The 16,480-nt window shown below is 45.0% G+C and overlaps 1 protein-coding gene across 1 annotated transcript in view; it reads left to right on the plus strand.

Annotated features, from left to right (window-relative positions):
* The window catches only part of DSG2 (desmoglein 2), a 439,785-nt gene that overhangs the window by 114,631 nt on the left and 308,674 nt on the right, over nt 1-16,480 (plus strand). Inside the window, exons 3-4 of the mRNA XM_069220070.1 lie at nt 2,745-2,873; nt 10,742-10,900. Of these exons, the coding sequence (XP_069076171.1) occupies nt 2,745-2,873; nt 10,742-10,900 (288 nt within the window). The remainder of the gene's footprint in view (nt 1-2,744; nt 2,874-10,741; nt 10,901-16,480) is intronic.

Here is a 16,480-nt window from a genome sequence, read left to right on the forward strand (position 1 = left end):
TGAACGGTTGCTCCATACCTTTTATTTTAGACAGTGGTGCATGGATAAAAATTATGCCTGCGGAAAAGCACCACGAACTGACTCCAATGCTCCATCTCACACCGGTGAAGGCTAAAGGGTATACATGGGCTGCGTCAATGCCATTAAAAAGTCAAGGTTCATTCTGAGCAATGATGAAGTACAAAGGCAAAAGTACAAGCACCCATTCACGTGCTTCAAGATACTGCGTCAAATGCCTGTTTACTCATCTTCAGTGCTGCTGCTGAAATGGGACTAATATCTGTAAACTATAACATAAATGCTCATCACAAAACAGTGACTCAAATTCCATTCTTGTTTCATGGATTAGGATCTGTGTTGATAAGCTTCAAGCTAACAAAGCAATTGAAAGAGAACGACATCCGTTCCACACATTGCCGACATGATTGCACAGCTAAATCGAGCCAAAGTCTTCTCTCGTCTTGATCTGAACAAAAGGTTATCATCAGTTGGAAATTGAAAAAAAAATCACAGGTACATTTTTACTTTTTCTACTCACTTTATTTTGTTCAGATATAAAAAAAAATAAGTTTTGGTTGTCATCAGCTGCAGAACTTTTTCATTTGTCTTTCGACGTACAGTAATGGTTTCAGTTACAGTGATGACATATTGGTCTTTGGTGCCACACGGAAAGAACATGACAAATATCTTACTCACTTTTACTGATTACTTGCTGATGCAGGTCTATCTGTGAATGCAGAAAAGTGTGAGTTCCACAAGATAAAAATAAAATTCTTTGGCCATATTTTCTCAGATGGGGGGAATGACTCCAGATCTGGCTAAACTACAGACGTCAGCCACCTGTACCCCAAAAGATGTTACCATGTTACGTTATTTTCCTGACATGGCCAGTTACTGTTCTAGGCACGTAGATGACTGTGCCACAGAAAATGCTCCCTTAAGAGACTTCACAAAACGAAAGGCTTCATTACACTGGTCACATGAGTGTGAACAAAGCTTGAAGAAAATCAAACATGCAATTGAGAATGCAACTGAAATGGCCTACTTTGATCCAAAACTTCATATAGAGGTTGTTGTTGACGTGAGTCTGGTTGTGTTAAATGCAATGCTTGCCCAACACAGTGGACACCCAATGCTCAAAGGCATATTGTGAAATATGCTAGCAAAAGTCTGTCACAGACTCAACATGGTTATTCACATCCTGATAAAGTTTAGCAGTGGTATGGGCTTGTAAACATTTCCACATATTTTTATATGGAAAGCATTTCATTCTTGTCACAGATCATCAAGCATTGCTTACCATCTTTGGCAATACAAAAGCCATGATACCTCGTTGTATTGAACGTTGGGAGGAGTACAGGGATATGACTACATTATTGTGCGCCGTCCAGGGAAAGATCAAAACCCTTCTGACTATTTTTCCACAAGTGCCAGTACAGTGTCCTAGCACCACTTCCAGAGTCGCTGAAGCATACATTATCTTCATTCTAAGGTCCAGTACACCTGACGCTATTTCGTTAAATCAGACCATTACTGCCATAAGCACAGATATTGACATGGTGATACTATACATTATTGCATATAAATCCTGGAAATGGCACACTCAACCTCTTACAAATTACAGTGAATATCAGACATTCAAAAATGTGAAAGGCGAACTGTCCATTACTCAGGGAGGTATTGTCTTACGAGTTTTGAGAATTGTCACACCAGAGAGTCTGCGACAACAGGTAGTTGAGGTGGCACATGAAGGACATCGTGGAATTGTCGCCACTAAACCAGCTCTTCGAGATAGTCTGGTTTCCTCATCTTGACGAAAGAGTTGAAAGGGAATTAGTCATTTGTGCAACTGCTTATCTCCCAAAACAACCCAGCATCTGTTGAACATGTCTGATCTCCCAAAGCATGTGTGGGAGAGAATCACTGTTGACTTCTTTGGACCATTTGACAATGGACATCAGTTGATGGTGGTCATTCTTGAATACTCTCGCTTTTGGTGCAAGACCTCTCATCAATCTCTCCTGAAAAAAGTAATCTAGAGGTTAAATGGCAATTTAGCAATATGGTGCGTTCCTTCAGTTTTAAAGTCTGGAAACGGTCCCCCTTTCAACAGTTGAGACTCTGTAGAACTGTGACGTAAGTGTTCGGGTGTGGTGAATAGAATTCATGGTTTAGAATGTTGAGTTCGCCGTCACACACTGAGGAATAGAGACGTGTAGTACCAAACTCCCCCTTGCGGCAAAATCACTTACAATTACCGGGGCTGGAGAGGACCGTACAGTCTCCAGCATTTCAAAGTTTGTTAATGGAATGAAAGAGTATAGGAGGTCACTTTAAAGTGGTGCTTCCTCCCTTTCTTTACAGTGTACACTACATTCAATTTGCGTAGTCAACTAATGAATTTCAGTATTTTGGAACTGAAACATTATACAGAGGAAGCCATGTCAGATGGTTACCTTTCTGATAAGTAAGCCAACTGAAGGCTAAAGTCTGTGAGTACACACATCATTCTTGCAGTTTGTCCAACTCTATCTCCTGTGATGTAATCTGTTAAGGGGCATAAATTGCTAATTTTCATTTGCAAGCCAATGTGAAGTCTAATTCTACGGAAGAAGGTGTTGTGGTTTCATAAGCATTGTTAGTAGTTTATCCAAAAATATATATTGAAATTGTGATACTTTAATGCATAATGCCACTTAAGTGTCATGGTGATTGTGTAAATGTTTAAACTTTTGTTTTCGTAGGTTGTAAGAAGCGAAAAAAATCCTCGGTCCCAGTACAGTGTTTTTGCGAGACAAAAACGAGAATGGATTATACCACCTGTAAGCCTTAATGAAGAGCAGGACAATTCCAAAAAGAATCCAATTGCAAAGGTAAATAGAATAATGATCTCTGCTGCACCGTTTACTTAGCTTTACGGATTCTAAATCTGTACTGAGTGGAAAAAACAAATGACAAGTGTTGTCTCCAACATATTTGTTGCCACTCTAAACACTTTGACCCAAATATTTGGATATGGAGCATTTAATCGGAAGCAAATGCAGTCTACTGTCCTAAAAATCCCTAATGCTTTGCAAAACTGCAAATGTTTTTTTAAAACTAAATAATTAAGCATCGAATGTTTTCCTTAAAATTGAATTATGTGTGATAATATCTTATTTCTTGTGATAATATATTATTTATTCATCTCAAAAGATTTCTCACACACAAGCTAGGTGATCTTTGAACCGGAACGCCAGCAATGCAAGACCAGTTTGGGTTATCTTAAGCTGGGCACTTAGTGCCCAGATGTGATTTCTTGCTCACTGTGCACTGAAACCGAGCTGCATTTGACTGAAGAGACGTATCTAGGCAGAGACTGTTCTAGTTTGCTTGTGCTCTGGTTTAGAGAGGGCCTGGCTTTGGCAGTTTGGGCTGGACTGTTATTATTGGAGCTGGGCCGGACTGGTATTGTTGGAGCTTGGCCAAGGTTAAATTGCACATAACTAGGTCGAATCTGAGGTGGCCCAGTAGCAAATTAAACAATGGATCGGTTTGCTATCGTGAGCGATTGACATTTGTTAGACTATTTACAAGCTTTGCCCCCAGCACTTTTAGGGCGTTTAAAGCACATTTAGAACAGAAGGTTTTTGCTAGCGCATGAGTGTTTAAAAAGATGTACAAAAACCATTAGTGGATTAATGTCATCTAAACATATTTCATTACAATAGTTATAACGGGATCTCCGAAACACAAACTGAAACCCATGGTCAAACCTGGTTGTACCAACAACAATCGGTGCTCTGAGGATTAATAGGAAAAGGAGTACAGCATGAAGGGGCATATAAACCATGAGCACTCTCTGCGGGCTTTACGATTGGCTGGTTGTAGCAGGTCTTGCATAGCACGAAATAATTTGATTTTCATAAATGACAACTCCAGACATCTCACTTACCAGGTGATGACACAGTGCTGGTTTATTTCAATGTATCAATAATATTTACAATCTTGTCTGTTGTTTACATCTTCTTTGAAAAACCATCAATCTCCGCAACAGTCTACACCGTCCGTTTCCCGATAAAGTCCATCTGCATCTGGGCCTTGTTCATGAGCAGCCAAATCTTCTATGTATATATTTTTAAGAGAAGAGATGTTTGCTTAATCTATCGACATAGTAGCTTCATCATATATTGGAAGGCAGCATTCTCGACCATGTCAGAACTTTAAATTGAAGTCCAATCCACACCCATTTATTTTTTTGTGCCTTTTTAGCAATCTGTGATGAAATAATAATAAAAATATCTGACAGAGACTTCTAGTTGCAGATTCCTTACTGTAGAATTTTCCCCCAGGCGTCAGACTGGATCCAGAGATTTGTTTCTTCGAGCAGTACCCTTGTGCGTCGGCAGGTGGCATCGGTCGACTCCGCAGGCGTCGTGGTCGCCGTGGTGACGTCGGGAGTAGTATATAGATGCCGCCCTCGTGCAGTGACATCAGTTCTTTTCTTTTCGCGCCACGTGCTGATCCGAGAGAGGCCTACCCTCGGCTATTTTTTGGCCGAATTCAACCGTTTTGTTGAACTTTTTTGGTGCGACCTTTGGTGCGACGAGGATGTCCCCGAAGACCGGGTTCAAACCGTGCGAGGACTGCCACTGCATGATGTTGGTGACGGACCCTCATCCTGTCTGCCTGTGGTGCCTCGAGTGCGACCACGACCCGAAGTCGTGCTCCGAGTGCCGGGCCATGCATCCGAAGGCTTTGAGGGAGCGGTCCCTAAAGCTGATGGCGGCCCGGCACTCGACTCTGTGTAGGTCCTGATCTCGCTCGAGAGGAAGGTCTCAAGATTGGTCGCGGAGCCATCACCACTCGTCTTCTTCGAAATCTTCGGGTCAAGTTAAGAAGTCATCGTTGAAGAAGTCCCATCGCTCTCTGACTTCACCCCGTCGCTCGGCCGATGCGATGCGGGACAAGCTTCCACGAACTAGGCCTCTGTCCTCGGAGACTACGTCTGGGTTGACTCCACGCTTCCCCAACCCCCGCCCAACTGAAGGAGTTCTACGAGGCCATGCGCCTCATCTTTGGGGTTGCCGACCCCAATACGGCGCCTTCAGGCCCAAAGGAGCTTGCCTGAGGGGATTTTGGGTTCCGCGCCGGCGGATTCGGCCTTGACCACTGAGGTTGCCTCCGGATCCATGCATGGATCCGCACCGACGCCGGTCGCAGAGTCGAGGCCTTCCCCGGCGCCAGGTCGTTTAGCGACGCTCCTGACGTCTGTAGTGCCCACTATCGACGTAGACCCGATTCTCATTCCCGACGGCTCAGAGTCGGAGCGGCAGCCGGCATCGCCTTCGGTGGGCCCCATTCGCCGGAGGTCGGATTCTGACCCATTTTCCTATGGGTACGAATACGGGGAGGAATTGGAGGGGGTCCCTGGACCCTTATGAATACCAGGAAGACCCTACTATAGACTGGGCACAAGACTTGGGTGAAGCCAGTGGTCTTGATACTTCTCCTGACGCTGGCATGCTGTCTCCTCCTACCGTGGCTACGGCGGAGGGAGCTACCTATTGTATGGAGGTTAGTAGGGCGGCTGAGGTCCTTGGCCTTGAGCTACCTACTGTCGAATTCAGGTCTGACCTCCTGACGGAGGTGCTTCAGCCTGGGGCTTCTACGTCTGAACCCCTTCTCCCATTTAATGAAGCCCTCACTGACGTCCTTTTGGGTACATGGTCCAAACCCAACACAGGGGCTCCTGTGAACAGGACTATTGCTCGCTGCCATCACCCTGCGCCGAACGACCTGAAGTTCCTGTCCCAACATCCTACGCCTGAGAGTCTTGTTATCCAGGTGTCCTCTTCTTCTGGCGTGTTCCCTTCCGCACCCCCGGATAGGGAATCCAAAAGGCTGGAACAATTTGGTAAGAAGTTATTTTCTTCCTCCAGCCTCACGCTGCGGTCTGTGAACGCCGCATGCCTTTTGGGCCGTTATTCCCACTCACTGTGGGATACGGTTGCTCAGGTCCTGCCACAGATACCGGAGGAGGCCCGTGCTATTGTCTCCCAAGCAGTCAAAGATGGGAGAGACGCGGCAAAGTTCACAATCTGTTGTGGGCTGGATACGACCGACTCTCTGGGCAGATCGGTTGCAATGACAGTGGCCTTACGGTGCCATGCCTGGTTACGTACTTCTGGCTTCTCGGGGGATGTCCAACAGTCACTCATGGACATGCCCCTTGATGGCACCCGTCTCTTCGGAGACAAAGCAGACTTGGCCTTGCAGAGGTTCAAGGAGTCCCGGGCTACGGCTCGGTCCCTTGGCCTTTTGGCCGTCACACGCCCCCCCACAGTACGCTTTTCGTCCCTTTCGTGGCCACAGAAGGGGCGCCCTGTCGCGACCTCACCCAGCCACCGGGCCATGCACGCTGGCCAGCCTATATATGGCCGAGGACGCGGAATCCCACGTGGCTGTGGGACAGGGAACCAGAGGTCTGTGCAGGCCACCTCTGCTCCCGCAGCAGCCTCCAAACCTTCCTAGTCCGTCCCCAGAATCCGCCATCACCTGCCCCACTGGGAACAAATAACCACGGACGGGTGGGTTTTGCAAATAATTCGGAAGGGCTACTCCCTCCCCTTTGAATCTGCACCACCACACATGCCCCCCTCCTTCCATCCCCTTACGGAGGATCATTTGGTGCCTCTCCGCCAGGAAGTCGCAGCTCTCTTGGCCAAGGGAGCTATAGAAAGTGTCCCTGTGCCAGAAGTAGGTTATGGTTGTTATTCCTACTACTTTCTGATACCAAAGAAGGACAAAGGCTTGCACCCTATCCTAGATCTTCGGGACCTGAACTACTTTCTCAAGAAAGAGAGGTTCAAAATGCTCACCCTGGCTCAGGTTCTGTCTGCCTTGGACCCAGGAGACTGGATGGTAGCGTTGGACTTGCAGGATGCTTATTTCCACATCCCCATTCTGTCTGCCCACAGACGTTACCTACGATTCGTGGTAGGTCACAAGCACTTTCAATTTACCGTGCTTCCTTTCGGCCTTACCAGTGCCCCTCGGGTGTTCACGAAAGTGATGGCGGTGGTTGCTGCTCATCTGTGCAGGTTAGGGGTCTCAGTCTTCCCCTATCTAGACGACTGGCTGTTGAAGGCACCTTTGCCCCAGGCAATGGTCTCACACCTCCAGACTATGCCATACCTCCTGCACCAGCTGGGGTTCACTATCAACGTGCCGAAGTCACACCTAACTCCCTCTCAGATGCTCCCTTTCATCGGAGCAGTTCTGGACACAGTGCAGTTTCGGGCTTATCCTCCCCAAAAGCGAGTCCAAGACATTCAGGCGATGATTCTGATCTTTTAGCCTTGGTCTTGGGTTTCGGTGAGACAGACTGAGGCCTCCTGCATCCTGCTAGTAACACATGCCAGGTGGCATATGCGGGCTCTGCAGTGGGACTTGAAGTTCCAGTGGGCGCAGCATCAGGGGAATCTCGCCGACATGGTCCAGATCTCGGAGGGGACTGCGAAAGACCTGCAGTGATGGCTTTCGAATCCCAATTGGGTGACTGGCAGAGCCCTCTCCCTTCCCCACCCAGATCTCTCTATAGTGACAGATGCGTCGCTTCTGGGTTGGGGCGGCCACATGGGAGAGGTGGAGATCAGAGGTCTCTGGTCTCCGGCGGAGTCGGGACTCCACATAAATTTGCTGGAGCTCAGAGCGAGCAGACTTGCGTTGAAAGCATTCCTTCCCTGTCTCACAGGGAAAGTAGTGCAGGTGTTCACAGACAACACTACCGCCATGTAGTACTCCAACAAACAAGACGGGGTAGGGTCCTGGACCCTTTGTTAGGAGGCCCTACGCCTCTGGACATGGCTGGAACATCACGGCATTACCCTGATGGTTCAACATCTGGCGGGCTCTCAACGCCAGAGCAGACAAACACAGCCGCCGACGTACTGTCGATCACAAATGGAGTCCGGAGGTGGGGCAAGGTCTCTTTCTCAAGTGGGGAGAGCCTTGGTTAGATCTGTTCGCCTCCGCAGAGAACACGCAATGTCAGCTATTTTGCGCGTTGGAGTTTTCCAAGGCGGCAGTCGCTTGGAGACGCTTTTAGTCTCGAGTGGAACTTCGGCCACCTTTACGCGATCAGGCAGAAGTTATCTTGGTGGCTCCAGACTGGGCTTAAAGTGTGGTATCCAGAGCTATTGAGCATGTCCATTGATCCTCCACTCAGACTGCCTCTTCGGGCGGATCTTCTGTCGCAGCAGCAAGGGACTGTCCTCCACCCGAACCTGTCCAACCTCCGCCTTCATGTGTGGAGATTGAGGGGCAACAGTTGACGGCATTTGCCCTTCCACCCGAAGTCTGCAATGTTATGTTGGCAGCCAGGCGTCCATCGACTAAAACTGTATACGCCTGTTGTTGGAATAAATTTGTAGCATGGTGCACCAACAAATCTGTTGACCCCCTATCTGCCCCTCTTTCAGAGGTTCTCTCTTCATTCTTTCCTTAGCCCAGCAGGGCTCTGCATTGGGCACCCTTAAGGGATATCTGTCTGCCATTTCCGCCTTTCTTAGGCTTCCTGATCAGCCCTCACTCTTTAAATCTCCTCTTGTGAGTAGGTTCTTAAAGGGGCTCACCCACTTATTTCCTCCCACTCCCTTCATCATGCCCCAGTGGGATCTTAATCTTGTGCTTACTTACTTGATGTGTACTCCCTTTGAGCCTATGCATAATTGTCCCTTACGGCTCCTCACATTCAGAACTGTCTTTCTCATCGTCATCACCTCTGCTCGCAGGGTGAGTGAGCTTCAGGCCCTTTCTTCAAAGCCTCCGTACTTGTCCGTGCACCCCGACAAAGTGGTGTTACGCACTAGGGCTTCCTTCCTTCCTAAGATGGTTACAACGTTTCATGTAGGCCAGTCCATCACTTTGCCTACCTTCTACGCAACCCCACATTCTTCCCATAAGGAGGAGAGACTCCACCGTCTGGACCCAAAAAGAGCGTTGGCGTTCTATCTCAATCGTACTAAAGACTTCCGGGTGGCTATGTAGGTGAGAAGAAAGGGAAGGCGGTGCCGAAACGTACCATCTCTCGATGGGTGCTTCTTTGCATCAAAATGTGCTACGCTTTGGCGAAAAAGCAATCTCCTGGCGGCTTGCGGGCTCATTCTACCAGGGCCACTGCTGCATCCACTGCATTAGCACGCAGAGTTCCTGTCCTGGATATCTGTCAGGCAGCTATGTGGGCGTCTCTGCACATGTTTGCTAAGCATTACTGCCTGGACCGTCCGGTCCGTTGGGACTTCTACTTTGGTCGTTCGGTCCTGCAGGACTTTCTAGTATGATCTTAGTTAGCAGCCCACCACTGAGGATGGCATTGCTTGGGTATCTATTCTAAGGTAAGGAATCTGCAACTAGAAGTCTCTATCAGATATGCAAGTTACCTTCGGTAACAAAATATCTGGTAGAGACATATTCTAGATGCAGATTCCTTACGGCCCACCCATCCTTCCCGCTTGCGAACTGATTTCTAGGGACAGGGATTCTCCCCTTTCAGGTCCTTAGCTCTGGTGCCCCAATAACAGTGTTCTTAGCGTCTCTGCGCTCTGGTGTGGAAAGTCGTTAAAAGAAACTGACGTCACTGCGCGAGGGCGGCGTCTATGTACTACTCCCGACATCATCACGGCGACCACGACGCCTGCGGAGTCGACCAATGCCACCTACCGACGCGCCAGGGTATTGCTTGAAGAAAAAATCTCCGGATTCAGTCTGACGCCTGGGGGAAAATTCTAAGGTAAGGAATCTGCAACTAGAATATGTCTCTACCAGATATTTTGTTACCGAAGGTAAGTAACTTGTACATTAGTAATGCTTGTATACAAAAGGAGACCATGGTTTATCTACAACCAAAGACCAATGTTAATAGCCATTAAACACATTTCCGGTTTGATTAGGGGCTTGTAAGTCTATTTTCGATTAGTCAGAAACATGTCTCATACTTTTGACAGTACTTTAGTTCTAAAGCTAAAGAAAGTACACTGTTCACAGAGCAGCTTTCCAACCGAATAAGCCAGTAGGAGAGCTGTTTGAGCATGAAAAGTGCCACAGTGTCACACCTGCAGAGATGCCTGCTCCTGTCAAACATAGTGGGCAGTAAATAATAACTCCTCCTACCCCACCCTCAACCCCGCTGCAGAAAGGAGGAGCCAATGTTTGAACTCCAAATGCAGTTCCTACCTATCTGACAAACATCAACTTTTAATACACTAATGCGACATAATATAAGTATGTTACGTAAAATGAACTGGAAAATACCTACACAGTTTCCCTGCAAAGTGAAATATCTACATAGAGTACTCTGGATCTAGGTTAATGCCAGCCAAGGCCACTGTAAATGAAGAATTAGAAAATTGCTTATATCTTGCTTATACCTTGAAAAATGTGTAAAAACACAGTTATGCTTAGAGGAACAGCTGTAAACAGCAGTCATAGAGATTGTTTTGCATTATAATTTTAAATAGTGTGTGCAGGATGCTTGATTCGTGTAAGTTACTTTGCTGCTGCTGTATTTGGAGCAGGAGTAGAATAATACAGAGGTTTTATTAATCTAAACCTTACTGCTTGAATGAGTACTAAAATACATGCTGTTTGCTATGCTGAGAAATGTGTGGTTAACCCAAAAAATGAAATTCTGTATTGATTTCCGCTATCTCTTGCGCAATAGTATTCTTCCTTAAACGTACTGACTAATTTTCCTTTCTAGATTCAATCTGATCAAACCGTGTACCTGGGTCGAATTACTTATCGAGTCACTGGCAGGGGAGTGACTGAGCCACCTTATGGTCTCTTTATCATCAATGAAAAGACTGGAGAGATAAATGTTACTGGTATTGTTGACAGAGAAGAAATATCAATGTTCTATGTGAGTACAATGTCTGCATGTGCACTGTCTTTTTTTCTTTCCCATTTTATTTGTTTTTAGTATGTTTAAGTATTAAGTAAGGTAGTACAGTACTTTGATGAATTACTGTGAATATACATACCTATCAATTATTTTCTGTTACAAAAATTGTTCCTTGAATGCCTTACATGCATCTTCTGGATTTCCAATGTAGCTTGGAAAAAATGGTCCATGTAATTGATGAAATCTCAGGAAATATCAGACCACTAGATTCTGATGATGTCATAGAAAGGAAGCTGACACACGTTTAAAATGTATTACTCTTAAGGAACAGAATCCATAGGTGGCACCACAAGAAGAGCTAGCAGTGCAGTTAGTTACCAATTTCCGTAATGGCGAGTTCCTTGATGTTGCAAAGCTATCTGATTGTGTCCTACTGAAGTTTCTGCTCTCCTCTTTAAACTGGAGCACTTCTCTGTATTCCCTACCAGCATTTTTTAACAGGAATCCTGTTCCATTTGCAGCATGTTGACGGCTGATTGAAAACAAGAGTGGATGGAGGATTTTGATTCAAAGATAGAACAGTCCAGCAGTAAGCATAATATGACTTAACTGCTTTCCAAGCTGTCAGAATATAGCCCTTTGAAGCTGACCCTGGCACTGCAATGGCGGGTTGGCAAGAAATAATGGTGAATATACTATTAGAAGTAGTCGATGTAGCTTGATTCCTTGCATTCTATCGTCAATGAGACTGAAGATGGGTATCTATTTCAGTCACAATGGAGTCGGAGCCCTTCAAAACATGGTTCAGGGGCTTTCTGCAGCAGTAGAAATCATGCTTTAAGGAGTGAGCACAAAAATGTTTGAGGTAGAAAGGATGTTCGATTTTGGCAGTCTGAACAAATGTATTTACCCCCAAAGAAACCTTTGTCGAGAAACTGATAAAGTCTCTTCTTCTAGTAGAATCTCTATCTGAAATTTTCCTAGTAAAAAAGGGCCTCCTAGTCAGTGAGCCCTTGGGTACACACTCCAGGTCAAAACTGCACACTCCAGGTCAAAACTGCACACTCTAGGTCAAAACGGATGTTGATTTTAAACAAAAGGGACTTGAGCATTATTCTTAAGGTTGGTATGGAGAAAATGATTTACAGTGGGGATTATTTGCATTTAGCCGAATTTTAATCTTGGAGTCCAAATAACTGCAAAGACGTTTTGGGCTGTCCAGCTTTTATGTTGGTAATGCATAGTGCTTAGTGCTCGGTGAAAGCATGTTCTTTACACTAAACAGATGAATGTGTTGGTTATGGTTGTTCTTACATATATGTTTGTGCTAGTGTGGAGTGTCCTGTGTCCCGGCTCCAAGAGTTGGTTGGCTAGAAGTCTATCCAGAGAAGCCCGTTTTATCCAATGTAAATGTTTGGAGTTATGATGAGCGTCTCCTCTCCCCTCATATTTTTTTCATGTTTGCCTCACCCTGCATTCCCTAATGATAAGCACATTCCTGACATCTAACTTTCCATGTTAGGGAAGTGAAAGAAAGACATTTTCAATATTATTAGCAAAAGTTTACTTCTGGAACTACAAAAGTAAAACATGCTCTGCATCATGAGAAAGGAAAAGTAGAAGTGTACAGTGACATACCTTTGAGGCACAAACGTGGAATTCGATCTAAAGTGCACAAAGAGTTTGCTGTGAACCTCAGCACTCTGCAAAACACTGTGTAATGGAGTCTCCAGTAACGAGAAAATGTTCAACAGTTAGAAAGCAACTCAGACCTGGAAGTTCTAGGAGGCTTACCAAAGACCAAAAAAATAAATGAAAAACCAATAACTTAAAAAGGGGTGATGCAGTTGCACATAGAGTAAGGGCAAGAATGCTTACATTTGTAATTCCGTCTCCTGAATTGTTCTTAGTACACAGAAGTGCCTGGAGATCTGCTTTTGCCCTTCACGGAGTTTAAACTCTGACCATAGAGTTTCTTCAGGTGAAGCTTTAGATGCAAGTGGTACACCCATAAGCCATATTTGAGTACAGGGCACTTTGGGTTTTAGTCTTTCAGCCAACCTAAAATCTGGATCTGAGCCTCTCCATCAGGAATAAACTCAAGCTGCTGGCGTCATTTCTGGTAAGATAGTTTTAACTTCACAAAGGAGAGCACTCACAGTTGGCATGTTGAGGTATATCCAAACGGAGCAAGGTTTGTTCCATTGGAATGTCGTCAAGTTGTGGGCCCAGACGTGGCCCGTCCTTTAGGGCAGAAGGGCCTCCCCCCACCACCTTTTGCCCCTCATGAAGAGTGTCTGTCAGGCTGAACAAAGGTCAGCCTGACAGACACTCTTTATTTTCAGCTCAGACAGCCAGGAGTGAGACATACGCAATTTGCGCAGACCCCTGGCTACCTGAGCTGAACTTTGCTGGGCTGAGGAGGTCACAGCTCCTATGGGCGTGACTTCCTCGGCTCAGCAAAGGTGCCTCGAGGAAAGAACACTGGTGGTGGGGACAGGTTAGCAGAATCCTGGCACACTTTCAATCAAAGTTCACATCAATATCAGACACAAATGCGGAGGGTAACCATGTAGTTACTTTCCTACAACCACCATCTCCACCACGTGCACACACATACCCAATAGAATACCGTCTAAGCCTGCTGGTCTAGGATTACGATATAGACAAACAACATTATTGCCATTCTGATACTATTAAGACCAACCCTTGTGATACACCTGCTACTAGTTCAAAGACTACTACTCGATCTTCTTGAGAACAAAGTCACACTACCACCAAAACATCAAATTGAAAACCTACTCGCTGTCACACAATCTGACTTACTCTTCATAACTGAATCATGGTTGGGAATTTACATGGCTCCAGTATTACATAAAGCCATTCGTCCAGGCTATCAAACTGTCACACATAATCACATAGTCAAAAGAGGAGGTGGACTGGCTGTTATATTCAAAGCAACAATATTTCACACCAAAGCTGAGGACATCCCCCAGACAAAGCCCCATCACCAGATGTAACTGATTTCTGTAACTTCCTCCTTCTTTACAGACCACCACCTAGCAATGCAACATTCCCAAACATGTTTCTAGACACAGTTTCACACCTTATGATACTACACTCCAACCTATGCATCCTTGGTGACCTAAGCGTATGGTTTGACAGACACAGTCGGCCCCATCCAAGAACTGTCCTATCTGGCCTAGAGACACAGAACCTACATCAGATTATCCACAAACATCGCTGGGCACATCCCAATTTTCATTTTTGCGAATCCAGACCTAGTAGCCTTTCAAAGGATTACTTCAGTCACATGGTCTGACCATCATCTGATAGCTTTCCAACGCAAAAAGCCACAAATCAGCACATTTAAGGCCACCTTGCATGCAAATGTGTAACAACCAAGGTACAAACACCATTTTGAATCCCTAGAAATGCAACTAACATCCAAAACAGACCTAGAAGCAATAAATTCAGTTAAAAACTATCAGTGGCCCCAGGAAGCTTTTGATATCCTAATACCACTAAAAACAAGAAAACAGGACAAAAAGAGACCCAGCACCTTGGATGAATGTAGGACTAAAAAAAGAAAAAAATACAAATTGCAAAGTTGCGCATGGCACAATATAAATAATCAAGATAAACTTCACATAAACAAACTTTAAAAAAAATCTACAAGTCAGCGATCAAAAAAAGCTAAAAACAAAATCAGAACTGAAATAGCTAAATGTGCAAATAAATGTTGTTTCTAAAAATCTCACAGAATTTCATAAACCTAAATGCACATAAGGAACTCACCCCATTTATCAAGAATTTACTGAAAAACTGGCAAATCATTACACAACCAACACAAACATCCAAAGCCTGATATCCTAACTGCAAAACAGAATAAATGTCATCCATACTTTCCCTTTCTCATCCAAACTATACTTCAAAAAAGCAGGAGTCTCTCAGGGCTCTATCATCTCACCCATGCTTTTCAACAGCTACAGGAAGTCATTACCGGCAATGATCTATGAATTTCAGCTCACATGCTTTAACAAAGCAGATGACACACAAATGCTGTTAAACTGGAAAGCCCCAAAGAAACTGGAAACTCAAAAACTGTTCAGTTGCCTCAGAACTGTCAAACTGTAAATGACATGGAACCATCTCAAATTGAATGCATCCAAAACTGAAATACTCATGTGGTGATTGGAAAAATGATGACCCACTCTGCTCCTGGTTCAATGATTTGGGACCACCTCGTAAAGTATCCCAGTAAGTAGGAACCTTGGAACTAAAATGGACTCCAAGCTATCAATCAAAGGCCAAGTGGGTAAGTTGGCAAGATCAAGCTTTATTACTATGAAAACTCTGCGGCGCATCTTCCTCCACCTAGGATTTCCACACTAGGTCCAAGCCACTATCTCTCTTGTACTGTCCAGACTGGATTACGCCAAAGCCCTCTACCACGGATCCTCTTTATCAAGTATGAAAAGACTACCAAAAATTCAGAACTCTGCTGCCAGACTACTCCTACATGTAAAGCCACAAGCCCACATCTCCTCTGCCTTGAGTGCCCTTTATTGGTTACCAGTTGCCAGATAATCCTTCTTCAAGATGCTTTGTACTACCCACAAAGCAGTACATGGAACAGGACCACTTTTCATCAGGAATAACGTTTCCAAATACATTTAACTCGGGGAAACTCTGCTTCAGATTGGCATCTCCCCTCAAAACCCCAGCATACAAGGGGAAAAAAAACCTTTGGTGGTACATCTTTCTCTGTTCACACAGCCAAACAATGTAATTCACTACCCCCAAACAAGATTCACAGATAACAAATGTTATTTCCTACTGGCGGTCGTCAGCTTTCTAACATGCTCTTTGCAGACGACTTGCTGTTGCTCAGTAATACTAGAATCGGCCTACAGAGACTACTGAAATGTCTAGGGTCATATGCAGGGAGCAACAAACTGGATGTAAATAGTACCAAAACGAAAGTGATAGCCCTTAATCGCCGATGGCATCTTAATGGGTAGATAAAAAACTGATACGTATGTATACCTAGGGGTTAAGATAATGCAAGACACACCTACGCACCCCAAAGAGAGGCGATAAAGGCAAAAGCTCAGGCCCTCAATCATGCCTTTACAACACTAGCAAGGGGGCATAATCTTAAACCGTTGGCATGATTTATGAAGGCTAAATTATTACCAACCCTTTCATATGGCATAGAAATAATATTTGGTGCAGAGGCTGACCTTCTGGACAAACTAATGGTAAGATAATATAAACAAGTCTGGCTGGAATTTTCACTAGTAAGGCAATCGCTCGCCAGGCCTGCAGCATTCATAAAAAGCTACCACAAACTGCGGCAATCCACCAAAGGAATGTGGGCAAGCATAGTATGGACGGAAATCAGTGTTTCGCGCACTAAGGTTACTAACTTGTGCCCTCGCCATGCACAGCTTTTTCTTCAAAAATTTGGCTGCTAATGTTTCATTTATAGTTTTAAGGACGTTATAGACGTTTTCATGATGGCTGTAATATCTGTGGTAATTAACAGTGCATGGCGAGGGAGAGAGTTATAGTTACCTTAGGGTGCGAGGTATA

Source organism: Pleurodeles waltl, chromosome 2_2, assembly GCF_031143425.1.
Source record: "Pleurodeles waltl isolate 20211129_DDA chromosome 2_2, aPleWal1.hap1.20221129, whole genome shotgun sequence".
In the NCBI taxonomy this organism is placed as follows: domain Eukaryota; kingdom Metazoa; phylum Chordata; class Amphibia; order Caudata; family Salamandridae; genus Pleurodeles; species Pleurodeles waltl.